The 17,282-nt window shown below is 41.2% G+C and overlaps 1 protein-coding gene across 1 annotated transcript; it reads left to right on the top strand.

Moving 5' to 3' along the window:
• The first annotated feature begins 424 nt into the window (after window positions 1-424).
• On the top strand, window positions 425-4,841 carry LOC139341318 (G-protein coupled receptor 26-like). Its single transcript, XM_070977794.1, has 3 exons — window positions 425-1,548; window positions 2,505-2,618; window positions 3,633-4,841. Exons 1-3 carry the CDS (start codon window positions 878-880, stop codon window positions 3,907-3,909), a joined length of 1,062 nt encoding a protein of 353 aa, XP_070833895.1. The 5' UTR covers window positions 425-877; the 3' UTR covers window positions 3,910-4,841.
• Window positions 4,842-17,282: the final 12,441 nt, after the last annotated feature.

The raw sequence follows: 17,282 nt of genomic DNA, 5'->3' as shown, positions 1-17,282 counted from the left end.
TGGTACGGCTGTACTGTAGACTAATAACCTGGATGCAGGAATGAGCAGTTCAGTTACACTGCCTCCATTTAAAGCTCCATATAAGGCTCTGAACACCGCACTGAGGCTCATCTGGGTCTCCCTCTATCGCGATGAGCTGTGGGTTAATCATAAGGTTTGCTGCTTAGAAAAGTCACCATGGTGATGAGATTCTGTCTTGTCAGGCACTGAGTGCAATAATACCTATATGAATACTAATAATCATAATTCAATAACCATACTGTACGATGTTAACATTCACGAACTTGATTGATCTACGTATGCAGGCGTTTATTTTCATTGCAGCTCATTACCAAAACTGCTGTGCGACGTGATGCTCATGACGCAGTTGTACGTCGTGCTTCTATTTTTACATTAAAAAGCTATTTTTGAACAGGGGTGCACCAACGTGCTTTAGACTCTGACAGAGAAGCCAATATAAGGAGCTGGGGAGGGCGACAGCCTGAAGTACTTCTGTCATTTTCAAAGCTGCCATCGTGTCAATGCGCAATTGCGCAGCCAGGAAATCCTGAGCGGTGAGACCAGTGGCATGACAAGTGCGCTTGAAAAGTACCGCAGCGCCTGACGAGAACCAGCCTCCTGCAGTGACCCCATTCCCATGATACGGAATTTCAAATTCCCTCATGATAATCAGGTGAGCTTCTTCCTTTATGAATTTCCTTCGACCTCACCGTGGACGCTGGTGGAGGGACCGCTTTGTTTACTGAAGACATTAGGCGCTTGGGGAGCATAAGCATGACAGTGTATTGGATGTGATGTGACTGCAACTCACGATGACAGTCCGCATCAGTACTGTGGATGCGCTCATCAAAAGTGTGGATATTTGAGAGGGGGCACCATGGACGCAGCGGACGTAGTTGCTTCCGTGCTGGTTTTGGGGATTATTATCGTGTCGTTGCTGTCCAACGTTGTGGTGCTGATCTGCTTTCTGTACAACCCGGAGATCCGCAAACAGGTACCTGGTCTTTTCATTCTCAACTTGACGTTTTGCAACCTGTTGCTAAGCGTGTCCAACATGCCACTAACTCTGGTCGGGCTCATCACCACGGGCCACCCCGGAGGCAGCGGCTTCTGTCAAGTTGTGGGTTTCCTCGACACTTTTCTCACCACAAACTCAATGCTCAGCATGGCAGCTCTCAGCATTGATAGATGGGTGGCGGTGGTGTTCCCGCTGAGCTACCACTCAAGAATACGGCACCGGGACGGAGTGATAGCGCTCGGATACACGTGGATACATTCACTTTGCTTTTCCACAGTGGCCACCTGCCGCTCATGGGTCGGCTACCATCACCTTTACGCATCGTGCACTCTGTGCAATGTAAGGGCGAAGGGAGCCGGGACGCAGTTTATCATTTTTACCGTGGCTTTGCACGCTCTCACTTTCCTCCTCACGCTGATCGTGTTGTGTGTAACGTATCTGAAAGTGCTGAAAGTTGCAAGGTTTCACTGTAAACGCATCGACGTGATCACTATGCAGACGTTGGTGCTGCTTGTGGACATTCACCCCAGGTAAACAATGACAAGAGATGCATTCAGTCTAATCCATTTTCCTTTTAATGCATTTCTCTTCCACTGAAATGTTTCTATCTGTTCCTTTTCATTTTGTCCAGTGTGTGAGACATGTTGATAACGTGGCAAAAAAAAAAAAAAGAAAGAAAAACACAACATGCTCCAGTGAAGGTTAAGACATTGTGTGTGTGTCAAGACAAAAACAAATGTGTTCATGCAGAGCATCAACATGATGATGATGGTGGTGAATTTTCTCTTCTTTGCTTTGAGAACAGTGCTGAATCAGACAGTTGATGACAGAAAAATAATTTCGACACTCAACTTATTTATCTAAACTGTAAAATATTTGAAGCTCCAGCTTGAAAATTTGCTGTTACTCTCTGTTTTATAACATGTGGACAGTTCATTAGCCTAAATAAGTTAGTTGAAAATATCACTTAGGATTCTTCACTATAAATTGTAATAACCAGTTCATCAATTATTTACAAAAAAAAAAAATTGTAATAATTGACAATGAAAGTAATTACTTGCAGTAGTTAGCTGCATCTGTCTAAAGTAGACTCATATCTAATTTAAAAAACACAGTGTATGCACAAAACTTTCTGGAGCATCCCTCTACTTGACTGCACATACATTGAAAGTGCTCTACTGATGATGAATGAAACCTGCTGGCAGTCACTGCTTACATGTCTCAAGAAGGTCATCGAGGTCTTCCTCATGTTTTCAGTTTCTATCATTTGCTCTGCATCCTGTTTTAGTCAAATAATCAAACTTTCAATGGCTTCCCATTTATATAATTGATATCTGTGAAGTGTGAAATTTCCCAATTGTAATCGCACAGTTTGCTGCTTTCTCCATGTCCATCCCACATGTTTTCTCTGTGGACCGCTTCATTATGTCTGCATGTCTCTGATCATGCCTCCTGGGTAGATAATGGTACCTGTCTGCTTTGGCAGTGTGCGCCAGAAATGCTTGGATGAGCAGAAGCGGAGGAGGCTGAGGGCCACCAAGAAGATCAGTACATTCATCGGCACATTTGTGGTGTGCTTCACCCCTTACGTAATTACAAGGTGAGCAGAGATAATCATCATGAATACGGGTTTTTGTGTGAGTATGCATATGTGTGAGGTATCCCACACCATGTGAAGGTCTGCTGCTTTTCCTGTCTTTTTAAGCACAAGATTGAAAGGAAACGTAGCATCAGGGAGATAGACCATTGAACTGCGGTTGGATTCTGCATATAATCTTTGCTCAGCAATTAAAAAAAATGTTTAAAATGACCTTCCTCATTCAGCTTAATAAATAGAACAACTCTCCCAAGACTTTAAGTCTATTTGACAGAGGGATTCTGGGTTTTCACTTTCTTTGTTGTGGCTGCTAATGTGGTTACTTAGATAATCACCTGAATACAGTTGGCAATAATTATTTTTGTTATCTGGTAACATTTTAAACATTTTTGACAGCTTCCTTTTCATGATGTCATATCTTAATAGGTCTACAGACATTTCTAATCCTTGTCCCTGAGCCTCCATTACTGAGGAGATGAGAGGGAGAGCGACACAGAGAGATAGCAAATGAGTCTGTGATCGTATCTCTGGCTCTCATTAGCATTAGCTCCAGTATTAATGGTGGCAACCTGTCAGAAGCTGTTAGAAGTGTAGTGTGGAAATAGAAAATAAGCACATTAGGAGCTGTGTGGTGGTGAGACACATTAGACTTAAGGAGATCATACTAATTAAGAAGAGAGAAAAACAACAACACAATGCTCCTTGGTTTTCACTTTGTCTCGGCTTCAATTTGATTTGATTTATTTGGACAAATCAACAGTAAAAACACTGGATTTGTTGTAAAATCATTTTAACCAGCAAGAAGTACAAAAGCTGCAAAATTGACACCCTTCAGTTCACATTCCCAAACACAGTGATGACATTTCTATGAAGTGAAATGATGACATTTTCAAAATATTCCAGCACTGGGGGAGGGTCGCTTTAGATGTCTTCCACTCCAATTACACTGACCTAACTGCTGCATTTTGCTCATGGATGGCATGTGACTTTTTTCTCTTTTTGCTTGATTTGAGGCAGAATTGTAGAGCTCTTCTCCCCAGGGCCCATAAGCCCTCACTGGGGTGTGCTGTCCAAATGTTTGGCCTACAGCAAGGCAGCAAGCGACCCGTTTGTCTACTCATTGCTGCGTCACCAGTACAGGAAGACCTGCAGCCTTCTGGCTAACAAAGTCCTCAAGAGGAGCCCACTCAACTCCTCCTCCCTCAGGATGGAGAACAACGCAGGGAGGAGCAACACCAACTCCAACACAACCAACAACATCCAACCACCTGCCAACAAGTCACTTGGCCAGTAAAGGTCATCACTTTCAGAGACAGTGAGGGTACTTTACTGTCCTAAATGTGCAAGCCAATCACCAGGATAAATGTTGATATTGTGCGTTTGTGCAAGCCACAGCTATGGTGAAACTTCGTTTCTTTGCATTTTGATTTTCACTTTTTTGCCGTGACAATGGCATGGTTAATGTCTGGTTAGACTTAGGCACAGAAAACGCTTGGTTTGGGTTAGGGAAAGATTATGTTTTGGTTTTAAAAAATCCAGGTTTGTCACGACAAACAGGGCTGGAAAATGTCCTGACATCTGGTCAAAAATACCTGGTGTTGTCACAAGAAACGGCTGGAAAATGTCCGGATATCTTGGAAAAAATATGCAGTTTTGTTGCCCTAAACACAGCTTGGAAATGTCCCAAAATCTTGTTAAAAATATCCATTATTGTTACAAGAAACACAGCTGGGATCAGTGGTCAATTTTCAAATGTAGTTGTCTGCTGGTTGGCCACCTCCTCCAGATGGGAAATTCAGCTCATATACATGTACCAGTAATTTGATTGACATCACTTTGATACTTATTGTAGAAATCCTGATATAATCCATAGGAAACATATAAAAATATCTGTGGCTTGAAGAAACGTACAATGGCAACTTTTTATTCTTGGGACTGGCTGAAAGGTGTCTTGGATCTGACTTCTTACTTTGAGGTTAACACTCATGAGAAAGGGTATGATAGATTGATCTCGGTGTGATAGTGTAACATCAGAGTGAACAAGCTTGTCACGCTTGTTGACAGACAAGGCTGGTAATGTCCTCTATTTTTCTTATTGCCAACAAAAGACCAAGACCAATGCACAAGTCCGTCTTCATATTTCCCAGCTTGTCTGCGGCACTCACCCCCTACTGAGGACATAAATCTTAAAAATAGATCACAAATAAATACTTTCATTTAAAAAAAGACTAAATCATTTCCCTAAATAGCTGGACACTGCAGTTTTTTGCTCATGCCTTAAACAAGAGTAAATTGTGCATTTGTAGGGGACTACTTTCAGCAGCAGATTTGGGAAATATCTACAGCAGCAGGACTATGCACATGGGATTAATTCAAAATAAACTACAGTGCTCATGTTCATGGTAATGAAGGAACATGTCATCCTGTGCTACAGTGTGGCTCATAGCTGTGTTTTTTGATGCCAATGGAGGTCTATTGCACAGAGGAATAAGCTACATCACTCTATTGCTACACCGTTATTAATTCTTAGTGGGATCAATTCATTTCAAAAAGAATAGACCGACCACTTTTGTAGGTTGTGCGTGTAGATTGTAATGGTATTTCAATACAAGTGGAATACAGTCTTTCCCTGCAGTTTCTAATGAGATGACTTTGTAGCATACTGGTAAATTTAACATGGAAACAAACATTATGGTGACTGGTAATTGCGTCATTTAAGGTTCAAACAGCAATCCAAATGTGAGAGTGTATCCCCACCTCCAAAATTTCACAGGCCGGGAACCTGCTGTCACTCCCATGTGGGCTAACACTAGGCTACAACTAAAGCTTAAGTATTAGCATATCTGATGCTGTCAAAGGTTTGGTCAAGTCAGTGATGTGTTAATGCAAGAGTAAAACCAAGAGTGTTTACCTCAAGTTGGTATTGTTGTAAATTAAATGGTCAAGGGAAAACCAGTGTTTGGGCCTTTAAATGTAAGAAGTTTAATATCTCATCTGAACTGACCTCAATGATTATTCTCTGGCTGAATAAAGTACTATATGTGTTCAAGGATAATATAAAACAGATGACTTTTTCAGTGCAGTCTGGTTGGATGCACTGCAATGCACCACACTGATGGTTTAATTGAAATAACTGTATATTGTGTAGCTGGGAGGCCTGAGTTCTGAAGTGCCTTTTAGACTATGAGCTCTCTGATTTAATCAAAACACAGCAGAGGAAACCTTTCACATTCTGTCATTTGCTCGGTATTCTGTGTGTGTTTAAGCGTGATGATAGAGCCTGTAACACAGTTTGGTCAAATCTTAGTAAAGTTTGTTTATTTTGTAATGCGATCACGTATCGTTGCATCAGGCAAAACAGGGTGAAATGTTATTTGAATGTGGTAGCAACTATTCAGTGATGTGTAATTAACATTCCAGCTCATACCATATGAGTGATCGTGTGATGTCTGCGTTGTAAAAATGAGTCATTTTGACAACACTGGCAAATCAGGATGTTGTGTTTTTACTTTACTGTGACAGTATAAAGGATTTAAAAGGTGTAAAATCTATTTATTTTTGTCAAAACCGTGTCTGATTTTTGCTAAATACATTTGTGACTATATTGCAATAAATGCTGTGCATTTTGACATTTTAAGATATTCTTCATGTACATTTATTAACATCTGAATTCATTGCCATATGATTTGAAATGATGCATAGACAGGTCATCATATTTTACTTGAAGAATGCTGTGCCAAAAGAAAGTCTGCCAGATCTTAACACCTTTATTCTCCCATGCTGATTAAGTCAAGGAGATGGAATAATTAATTTGAAAAATTATTTAAGATGTGTTCCGCCCACCACTGCTGCTGATGTGGCAGCAGAACAAAGGCTTTCAACAAAAGCATCAGGGCTGAGAGTTAGAGGCTTTCTTAATTGCATAGCATCTAAAAGGAGTGGGAAAAGAAGAAAAGCAGACAAAAAAGGAGAGGAAAGTAGGCACTACCCCACCAAGTTCAGGCAGCCGTGTCAGTAATAAAAGATTCAGGGAATCTGCATCATCCATCCTCCTCACCCTAATCAGAAACCAAATTTCTATCATCTATCATCAACTCTCTGGTTAGCCGCCTCCTTTCCCTTTACCCACGATGATAATAAGTGCCTGAAACAATATCTATTCTGTCCCTGTCAAATACATGAAACAATCATGACTTGACACCCATCAAAGCTGCCTCCATTGGTTTCTATTATTCTCCAAGGGGGGCAAAAGCTGCATTTACCATCACTGCATTCACAGAGATTGCCAACTAAGGACAATTACTGGAAAGTATTTAGAAAGTTTGGAAGGATCCCCAGTCTGGAGGTGTGCATATACCTAATCTCCCTGGGAGACTCAGTGAGTGGGTGAGAGGCAGACACAAACCTGGCATACACGAAACGCTGTGTACAGACCTTGTTATTAAGCCACAGTGCGTAGGAAGTACAAGAAAGCAGAGGAGGAAGGCAGAGAAGATGAGTGCACTGGCTGACTTCACACAACCGAGGTGTCAGGGCAAGAGTTGTTTTCCCAGCCTCATAACATAAAAGTTGTCATCAAATGCTGCATGAAGGGAAGATTTCTCATTACGCATTTGGGTTGCTGTGTGTTTGTTGTGTTTCGTGAGCTCTAAATGCAGAAATTGGTGAAAATGTATTTTGAATACTTTGCCATTTACTGAAGGGATTTCACCATATCTCTTTAATTAGATGCCATGCTGCCGCATAGTCATAGTGCAGCCATCTGCACAGTGCCATCTGACTTTACTGTGCAAGTGATTACAGTTCCTTATGTCTGATACAGATTGTTAGGGCAAATAGAAAGATACGCACAGTATGTCCAAATGTGGCATAAGCAGCTGACTGAAAGCTCAGATGCAAAACCTGATAGACACACAAAATATCTTGGCTGGACCATGAAATTAGTGTAAGAATTTAGGTTTAAAACAACTGAAATAAATTTGGAATAGCTTCAATTTATGAAGAGAAGAAACAAAGAGCCACAGGAAAGCTGGATGTCTTTATATGTACTTTCAACCGGCTACGTAGTCAAAGAAAAAGGGTTCAAATTGTGCAAAACATCCACTACAACTGGAGTCACCCATGCACAGCAACGTCTTTTAATCAGCAACACAGAACTGCAGAAATAATGAATGACCCACACATATTGAGAAAACTTAACTGATTGATCTTCTTACTTTCTTTATGCCAACAAAAGAGCAAACAATTTGTCAAATGGTACAAATACAAAGCAGGTGTTACACATCAGTCTGTGTTCAAACATCACAAATGACTTGATCACAGCAACCACAACATAAATTGTAGTATGTGTTTCCATTATGTCTTATTGTCTCACTTCACCACTCTGAGCTTTAACTGAACAACAGCCTTACAGGCATGTCCGTAACTCTGCCAGAGGAACTATTGGAATGACAACTGGCTGGAAATCATGGGAATGTTGGAAACCAGATGTCACAGTATTCCCCATGCCCTAAAGCTAACAGCCTCAACTGCTTAGAGAACAAATAAAAAAAGACCATCTATTTCTGTTCTGGAATGCTGTATTTGTTTTTGCTCTGGGCTGTAAAATTGTTTTTCTTTGGTCTCAAATGCCATTTGCAGCTGTGTGTAAAGAGTATCATTGCCTTGAAGTTAAAATCTCATACCTCCGATACACAGTTTTGAAGACCCTGCCATGCTCATTGTAAGGTTAACCACATTGTTACAAAAGCTAAATCAAAGTATTGGACTCAGAAGTTGACCTGATGATGACGCAAGAAGAACAGTCGAGGGATCACCAAAGATCACAAAGACCATAACTGTGTGTGTCAAATTGCACTGTAATCTATCCAATGGTTGTTGAGACATTTCTGAACCACAAATGTCAACCTCATGGTGGCGCTAGAGGAGAAGTCAGGGGATCACTTAAGTCTGTAGGCTTCAGTTGTTCACTTCTGCAGTTATTGAGATATTTCAGTGTGGACCAATAGACTGACAGACATCTCTGGAGCAGCTTGCATGTCTGCAAATCTCAACTACTGACTAAGAAAATGAATAGCATAAAAAAATGATGCAGTATTTATACAACTGTATTATTGTAGATTGCTAGACCAAAGTCTCTGCCAAATGAATGCAATGCAATTTACACACCAGTAATTTTATAGCATTTGTCATTCAGTGACAGAAATGCAGAAATGACACCCATGGTAGCCTCCTTATGCTCCATACAAATCAAGATGTGATGGTTTTCTCTTCTGCAGTAATAGATAATCGTCTGGCAGTACTCTGCATAACTGAAGCACCTCATTGTTCTAGATTCAAAGCAATAAAGGCAATTAGGAATTTAACCCAATCAGCCACCTTTTCAGCAATTGCTTAAGAAAAATCAGCAGATGGGTTAAAATATTAACATTAAAATTACATTTGTGTGCTGTCCTAATGGCACTTGTTACACATTTTAGGTTGTGTACAACTGCTAGAGATTTATGTCTTCTTCAAAGTTCACTGTCGTCTGTAAATTTCTGAATTTTGATGCAAGAGAGAGACAAAGAGAAGAGAGAGAGAAAAATATAAAGACACACAGAAATGGAAACAAATGATGAGCCTATAGAGACACACTTGACTTGCATAAATGTACAAACACAGTCTTCTTCTTCTCTTGCAGCTGCATCATATCTTTCAGTTGAAGCAGAGACAGTGGCTGCTCCTCGAAGTGTAGCTTCATGTCTGAGTCACATCCACAGTTGAGTAATGCTGCCCTGAATCAAAGAACAGCAAAACTCCCGGGGAGGGACTTCTGCAACACTTGGTGCTTATAAATAGATCAGAGGGCAAAAAATGCTCTATTTTCTTTTTTTATTCCTAATCAAAATTCAAGACAAGGCAGCAGACACATTAAGGTGTAAAGACAATGCTTTTATTTGCATATGAATACCAAGTGAATCAATTTGCATTCAAATACTTGCTATGGGTATCATGAGTGCTTCTTGAAGAATACTCAAGAGTGCTCAATGATATCCTGCATGGCCACAGTTACGAGGCCCACTGTGGATGTCGAAACATTTTGGTGCCTGCTGACAGTTAATGAGAGTATGATGCATGGGGCTTCAGCTGTCAGAGTGAGTCATTTCCAACCACCTGTTTAATGATCAGAATATACGATAACTGGTGAAAGTTTTGGTGAATATCTGATTTGGATGCACAGCAGATGGCGTCCAGAGAAACTTTTGATTGGTATCATCATTTGGCAGAAATATTTGATTTATTTATTAAAATAATTTCTGTTTTGACAAAATTGGGCAGGAAAAGGAATAATGGCAAATATAGCACACACTGATAACAAATAAGTAAATGAAGTAAATGTGATTAACTATCTGTTATTCATATGGTGTGACTTTCCCTGGTCTCATGTAAGAAAACAAGCTTTTCATTTATCTAAGTCAGTGTTTGCAGGGCTTGTGTTGGTGGCAAAGATAGCTATTCAGCTGTCAGGGATGAATAAATGTGCTCTATATTAATATTTTGGTAAGATGTAAGATGAGTCTCTTCTGTGAAATAAAATCTTTTTGTCCTGAGATGAGTTCTTTAAAAAATCTTTCCCATACAGATGAGCTGCAGCATGTGCACGTCCTGAAGTGGATGGAGGAAGTACAATACATCAGCTGCATCAGTTTCAAGCAACCTGATACTAAACTAAGTGCGGCAAATGCTGTTTGGTCTTTTCTGAGTCTGGTCTGACCTTCATGTCTCCAGTTAGCATGCTGCCCGTGTGTACCAGTGCTGCCCAGTGTACAATGCACATATTCAGGCAGCTGCCTCCTACTTCATTGACAGAGCGCTGCACGCAGACTCTCAGCTTGCTAAAATCCATTAACTTGACTCAGCAGTGAAATGAAATGACAGTGAAATGGAATCAATTTCTTTTGTTCAACATCCATGAGACATTTTAAAGTCCATGGCTTTATTTGTCACAGGCAAAAATTGGAGTAATGGCATCGCAGTGGCATAACAATAAAGTAATTATTCTATGAAAATTTTCATTTTCAGTCTTCTATCTATTCACAGCCACTCACATATTTCCCCAACATCAAATAGACACACACAGCTGTACCTTTGCTTTTTTGTCATTTTGCTATAAAACCCTCAGATAAACCTAAGGCTATGAGCAGATGCTTTGAAATGAGTCTGACAGGTGATTCCACCTTTTTCATTACCCTGCTGTCAACTGTGGTGAGGGCTGTATGTGATAAAAAAAAATGTGCCAAAAAGGCCCACTCTGACATGAGGAACCATTAGAAATCCCATCAGACAATAAATGAGATCAAAGAGGGCCCCATCTAAACTGACACAGGGAGAACAAAACCTTTTTCATTTCTTTCTTTCTTTTTTTTTCTTTTTAAGAGAAGGTTAAAGGTAAAGCAGAAATGAAGACACCACTTAGGGCTGTGTTATATTTTCACAGATAGCACTTACTGTTTTCATGGCCTGACTTACTAGCGGCTACACGGATCAGACCCACACTCCTTCGGTACAGGGACTGTACCAGGGACACCCCATACTCCCGGAGTGTTCACCACAGGATGGCCCTGGGAACACGGTCATAAGCCTTCTCCAGATCCACGAAATGCAAGTGGACCGGTTTGGCAAACTCCCATGATCCCTCCATCACCCTTGCAAGGGTATAAAGCTGATCCATGGTTCCACGGCTGGGGCGAAAACTGCAATGCTCCTCTTTTTTCTGTGGTTCAACTATCGGCCGGACTCTCCTTTCCAGTAACCTGGCGTAGACCTTGCTGGGGAGGCTGAGGAGTGTGATCCCTCTGTAGTTGGAACACATCCTCTGGTTCCCTTTCTTAAAGATGGGGACCACCACCCTGGTTTGCCACTCCAGTGGCACTGCCCCTGATGACCAGGCGTGAGGCGTGTCACCCAAGACAGCCCTACAACATCCAGAGCCTTGAGATTCTCAATGTGGATCTCATCCAGCCCAAGGGCCCCACCGCTGTGGAGTTGTCTAACTACCTCTGCAACTTTAACCCCAGAGATTGGATGACCCTTCCCCAAGCCCCCCGGCTCTGCTTCCTCTGAAGAGTATGTGTTGGTGAGATTGAGGAAGTCCTCAAAGTATTCCTTCCACCACCCAACTATATCCCCAGATGATGTTAGCAGTTCCCTGGCCCCACTGTAAACAGTGTGAGCGAGTTGCCATCCCCTGGCAGGACAATGGAATCCCCAGTTTGGGCATTATCCAACACCTGTCCCAAGGACTCCAGAAAGGGAGGGTTTTCTGAACTGCTGTTTGGTGTGTAAGCGCAAACTACAGTCAAGACCCGTTCCCCAACCCGCAGGGAAGCAACCCTTTCATCTACCGGGGTAAACCCCAACGTACAGGCAGAGTCTGGGGACTATCAGAAAGCCCACCCCTGCTCTCCACCTCTCACCACGAGCAACTCCAGCATGAGAGAGAGTCCATCCCCTCTCAAGGGCTTGGGTTCCCCATCCGGGGCTATGGCTGGGGGTGAACCCGACTATATCTAGTCGGTACCCGCTCTACCTTTTCCACAAGCTCCAGCTCCTTCCCCACCAGAGAGGTGACATTCCATGTCCCAAAAGTTAGCTTCTGTGTCAGGGGAACGGACCGCCATAGGCATTATGCAAGTCTATAGCTCTCGAGATACTGACTACAACAGTAGACAGTACTCGGCTATAGAGTTTTAATGGTCTGTGTGTGTTTGTTCCTCTGTGTTGAAGAGCCTATAGAGCCTGCAAGAACTAACTACTTAGGCTATCTTGCAAACTCTCTAGACCATGTGACCTCTCTAGACCAGCAGAACATGTGCACATGTAACACACACCAGGGTTAACTTTGTCTCAGTTAAAATAAGCTACGCCATCCCTAACAGCAGCAGACATTAGCAGGCATGTGTGAATGTGTGTGCATGTTTGTGTAGATGTGTAGAGACAGAACTAAAAAAGGAAGGCAAATAAAAGGATTGGCATGACATTAAACCTGACAGAGAAGACACACCATCACCTGCTGTGAACTACAAAGGCTCCATGTCCATTTTCACTGGTCCGCTGGCCACATAACTCACTAATAAGGAGGAATGAAGAAATGCATGCTAGCGTGTTTAAGCCTGATCTGATGTACTTAACCTCAAGGCAAGCAATACAGTAGTGCATATATGTGAGCGTTTTTTTACTAGGGCACAGAAGCATTCATATAGTACAGGACTTTTATATAAATCTTCTCATGGGAGATATTAATGTTCTTCAGCTATTATCCTGAGCATGGAATGTGATAGATTCACATTTAATAACTGTGTCATTACAAAATGTCATATTTAAATGCAAAAGTAATATAATAAAAATCACAAAACAGATTAATATTTCATACAAATCCGAGTCACAATTTGTTACATTATCATATTGCAAAGCGACAATCAGTGCATTTTAAGTTTGAAATTACTATTTGGGCCAAAGCAGATGAATGAGTAAACGCCACAGCAGCACTGATGACAGATGCAGACTGATACTGACACACACACACGCATGCACACACGCACGCCCACACACACACACACACACACACACACACACACACACACACACACACACACACACACACACACACACACACACACAGCTAGCCTGGATTTTAGCTAGCCTGCATTGGCTCCCCATTTCTTTTAGCACTTTAAGGGCTTTATATTCTTCTATCTTTATTTTTAAGATAAAGCACCTTCTTATATTTTGGACCTTTTAACTCCGTAGAGCCTTTACGTCATCTGATGCTTGTATTTGAACTGTTCCTGAAGTAGCCAACAAAGTGGAAAAACTGCTTTTAGCTACAATGCTCCAAGACTGTGGAACACTTTGACCAGTTACATTACACATGCTAGCTCTGTTGAAATTTGTAAAAATCAGCTGGAGACCTGTTCATTCAGGCAGGCATTTGGTTAATATAGTATGTTTCTGTCTCTTTTTTACCACTTGTGTTTCTTGTCTCTCTTTGTATTTTATGAACTTCTTGTCTTTTTTGAATTTTTTAATTAATGTAATTTATTTTAATAATATTTTTAATTCATTTTTGTGTTTTCCTGTAATTGGTTCACGAGTGCAAAGACCAATGTGTAATGTTAATGTGTAATGTAATGTTAAACTGAACTCTGGGGAAACTGGGAATTTGAAGGACTTTTTAAAAATACTTTCACTTGGTACAACGGTTAAGTCCTAAAAATTATGGTATTTTTTTTAATTTTATTTTATTTATTTAATATTTTACTCATTGCGAAGATAATGTAGTTTCTATTAAATATTGCAGATACAGAATGTAAATATAGCGCTATCATACAAAGAGGAAAAATGTTTCTACCTAACTTTAAAACTATTTTAAGAGGAAAATCTAGGCGCACATCTGACCAAACCTTAACCCAGCAAATGTTAAAATATAAAAAAGTGTACAATGTTCACCCTTTTTTGCTCTTTGTTTCTATTACTGTGTTAATTGTATCTATTTGTGCTACTTTGGGACCATTTGTCTTATTGTGTTTATTGTAAAAATGTGTGTGTGTAGAAACATGTGACTTCACAATGCTATTCATAGTGTAGCATGTTTTTTTTTGTTTGTTTGTTTGTTTGTTTTTTCTTTGCAACGCTGATATGGTGAACAAAGTCCAAGCAATGGGCCTCTACTGTACATATGACTGATGGCCTCTGCTTTGGCCCAGTAGTATACAAAGATTCATCTCTATCATTCTTATACTCATGTGTCTCTACAAGCGTAATGACAAAGGACAGGTAATAATAACACGTAACGCAATAACAACAAGTCATAATCACGGACCTGTTCAAAAAACCACAAAATGAATCTCCACCTGTTAGTAGTGTAACAATTATGAGAATGATTCAGAATCATCAGGTCTGATTCTCTGTCTGAACAGAGCGGAGATGAACCATCATATAATTGGATTAATTGGAATGAATCATAGTGCCAGATGTCTGCAATTTGCAGTTCTCCATACAGACGACCTTTTCTGCACAATGTGAATTTGGTGGTATATTTTTTACTCGTGTCCTATTTTTATATCAATGTTAGCAACAAGGTTGTTGCTGCTCATTTTTAAAGATGTTCCACTGCGTGAAGTTTTAATTCTGTTTTTCACAATTAAGCAGTGGACAGTGAAAAACAAACTCAGAAATAACTGCAAATAAAGGTACAAAAGTTAAAATGAATAGCTGAATTATTTTCCAATCAAAAGAATAATAATAATAAGAGGAGCTTGTGACACATAGCTCTCCATGTCGAGATGATGATTTCACCTGATGGTATGCATTGCATACTTGCAAAAAAAATTCTAAAATATACTAAATATTGGTATACTGAGCATACAAGTGAACTTGTACATCCAGACTTTTTGATAGTGTACTTAAAGTGTGCTAAATTTGAAGAAAGAATTTTGTTCTTATTACACTATATATATTATATTATTTAAGTTGTACAAAAGTATGCCCTAAGCCACACCCACAAGAAGCTCATGCATTATATCAAATGAATAGTTATTACAAACGTGGAAATACTTCAACGAGTTAAGTGTAGAATTTTCTTTCAGACCATATAGTGACTTCAAATTTTGGCTTTTTGTGGAGAGACTGGCAGTGCATTTCAATTTTAACCCTAACCCTAACCCTTAGGATCATCCTCAGTATGCTGTTTAATATTTGACATCATTGTTCTCAATCAAAGACAACACAAATGTCAGCTACTAAATGACTCATTAAAACCAAGAATTGTATGCATCTCTTGATTATCCCAGTAATCTGTGAGATTGTACCATATACCGGCTTATTAGAAAATGAAAGACTTTAGCCCTTTGCTTACCATTTTTTTCAATTATTTAGCAGTGGGTATGACATCAAAACCATACTTGTGCAGATCTTGTGCATGAAAAAGTGATACCAAATGAATGCTCATCAAAACTGAATCAAATTTTGGGGGCAAGTTTCTGACAAGGGGCAGCATGGTGGCGCAGCAGGTAGTGCGCATGCCTCACAGCAAGAAGGTTGCCAGTTTGATCCCCAGGCGGGGCCTTTCTGTGTGAAGTTTGCATGTTCTTCCCCTGCATGCGTGGATTTTCTCCGGGCACTCCGGCTTCCTTCCACAAACCAAAAACATGCTGATTAGGTTAATTGGTGATTCTAAAATTAGCCCTAGGTGTGAGTGTTTGAATAGTTGACTGTGTATATGTTGCCCTGCGATCGACTGGCGACTGGTCCAGGGTGTACCTCTCGCCTGTTGACAGCTGGGATAGGCTCCGCCCCCCCCCCCCCCCCCCCCCCCCCCAACCCTGAAAGGCATAGGCGGTATAGAAAATGGATGGATGGAAGTTTCTGACAACAAAATAAAGACAACCAGTTTTCTGAATTCCACGTTTGGAGCCAAGGGGATTGGCTGTTTCAAAATTATTAGATTAGATTAGATTAGATACAGTGATACAGATAAAGGGTAATAAAATACATTAGAAAAAGAAAACTATGAGGAAAATATGTGCTATACAATATATACAATGATGAAGTGAACTGTAGTAGACCAGTAAGTGTCCCAGTGCTCCTTCCCTTCCCACCCTCTGTCCCATGTTACCTCCTCACCTTGAGTGAGGAGTTGTACAGTCTGATGGCATGAGGGACAAAAGAGTGTTTCAGTCTGTTCGTCCTGTACTTGGGATGGAGCAATCTTCCACTGAACAGGCTCCTCTGGCTACTGATGACAGTGTGCAGAGGATGCCTGGCCTCATCCATAATGTCTAGCAGTTTTTGCAGCATCCTCTTCTCTGCCACTGTCACCAGACAGTCCAGCCCCATGCCGACCACCAAGCCGGCCTGCCTGATCAGTTTGTCCAGCCTGGATGTGTCCTTCTTGGATGTGCTGGACCCCCAGCATACTACCATAGAAGAGGACACTGGCCATCACAGACTGGTAGAACATCCACAGGTGTTTGTTGCAGATGTTAAATGGCCGCTGCCTCCTGCTCTGTACAGCCTGCTCTGTCCTTTCCAGTACAGGTGGTTGGTGTTTGTTGTTCAGTCCAGTTTGCTGTCCAGCCACAGCCCGAGGTAGCCCACAGCCTCCACCTCAATTCCCTCTATCAGAACTGGACATGGTCTGGGTTTGGACTTCCCGAAGTAAATGACCAGTTCCTTTGTCTTTGAGGTGTTGAGTTGTAGATGGTTCTTGTGGCTCCAGGAAGCAAAGTCCCTCACCAGGCTCCTATACTCCTCCTCTCTGTCACCCCTGATGCATCTCGTGATAGCTGTGTCATTGGCAAACTTCTGAATGTGACACAGCTCAGCTCAGTGTTGTAGCAAAAGTCTGATGTGTACAGGGTGAAGAGAAGTGGGGCAAGCATCATGCCCTGGGGGGTTCCAGTGCTGCTGATCACAGTGTCAGACGTGATGTCCTTCAGCCTCACGTACTGTGACCTGTTGGTGAGGTAGCTGAAAATCCAGGCAACCAGGTAGGGTCCACTCCCACCGTGCTTTGTTTGTCCCGAAGCATAAAGGGCTGGATAGTGTTAAAGGCACTCGAGAAGCCCAGGAAGAGAATCCTCACAGTGCCACTTCCCTTATCCAGATGAGAGTGGGCTTGATGTA

This window comes from Chaetodon trifascialis, chromosome 13, assembly GCF_039877785.1.
Source record: "Chaetodon trifascialis isolate fChaTrf1 chromosome 13, fChaTrf1.hap1, whole genome shotgun sequence".
Classification (NCBI taxonomy): Eukaryota; Metazoa; Chordata; class Actinopteri; order Chaetodontiformes; family Chaetodontidae; genus Chaetodon; species Chaetodon trifascialis.
The sequence above is the reverse complement of the archived record's forward strand: the minus strand, read 5'-3'. Positions and strand labels throughout refer to the sequence as shown.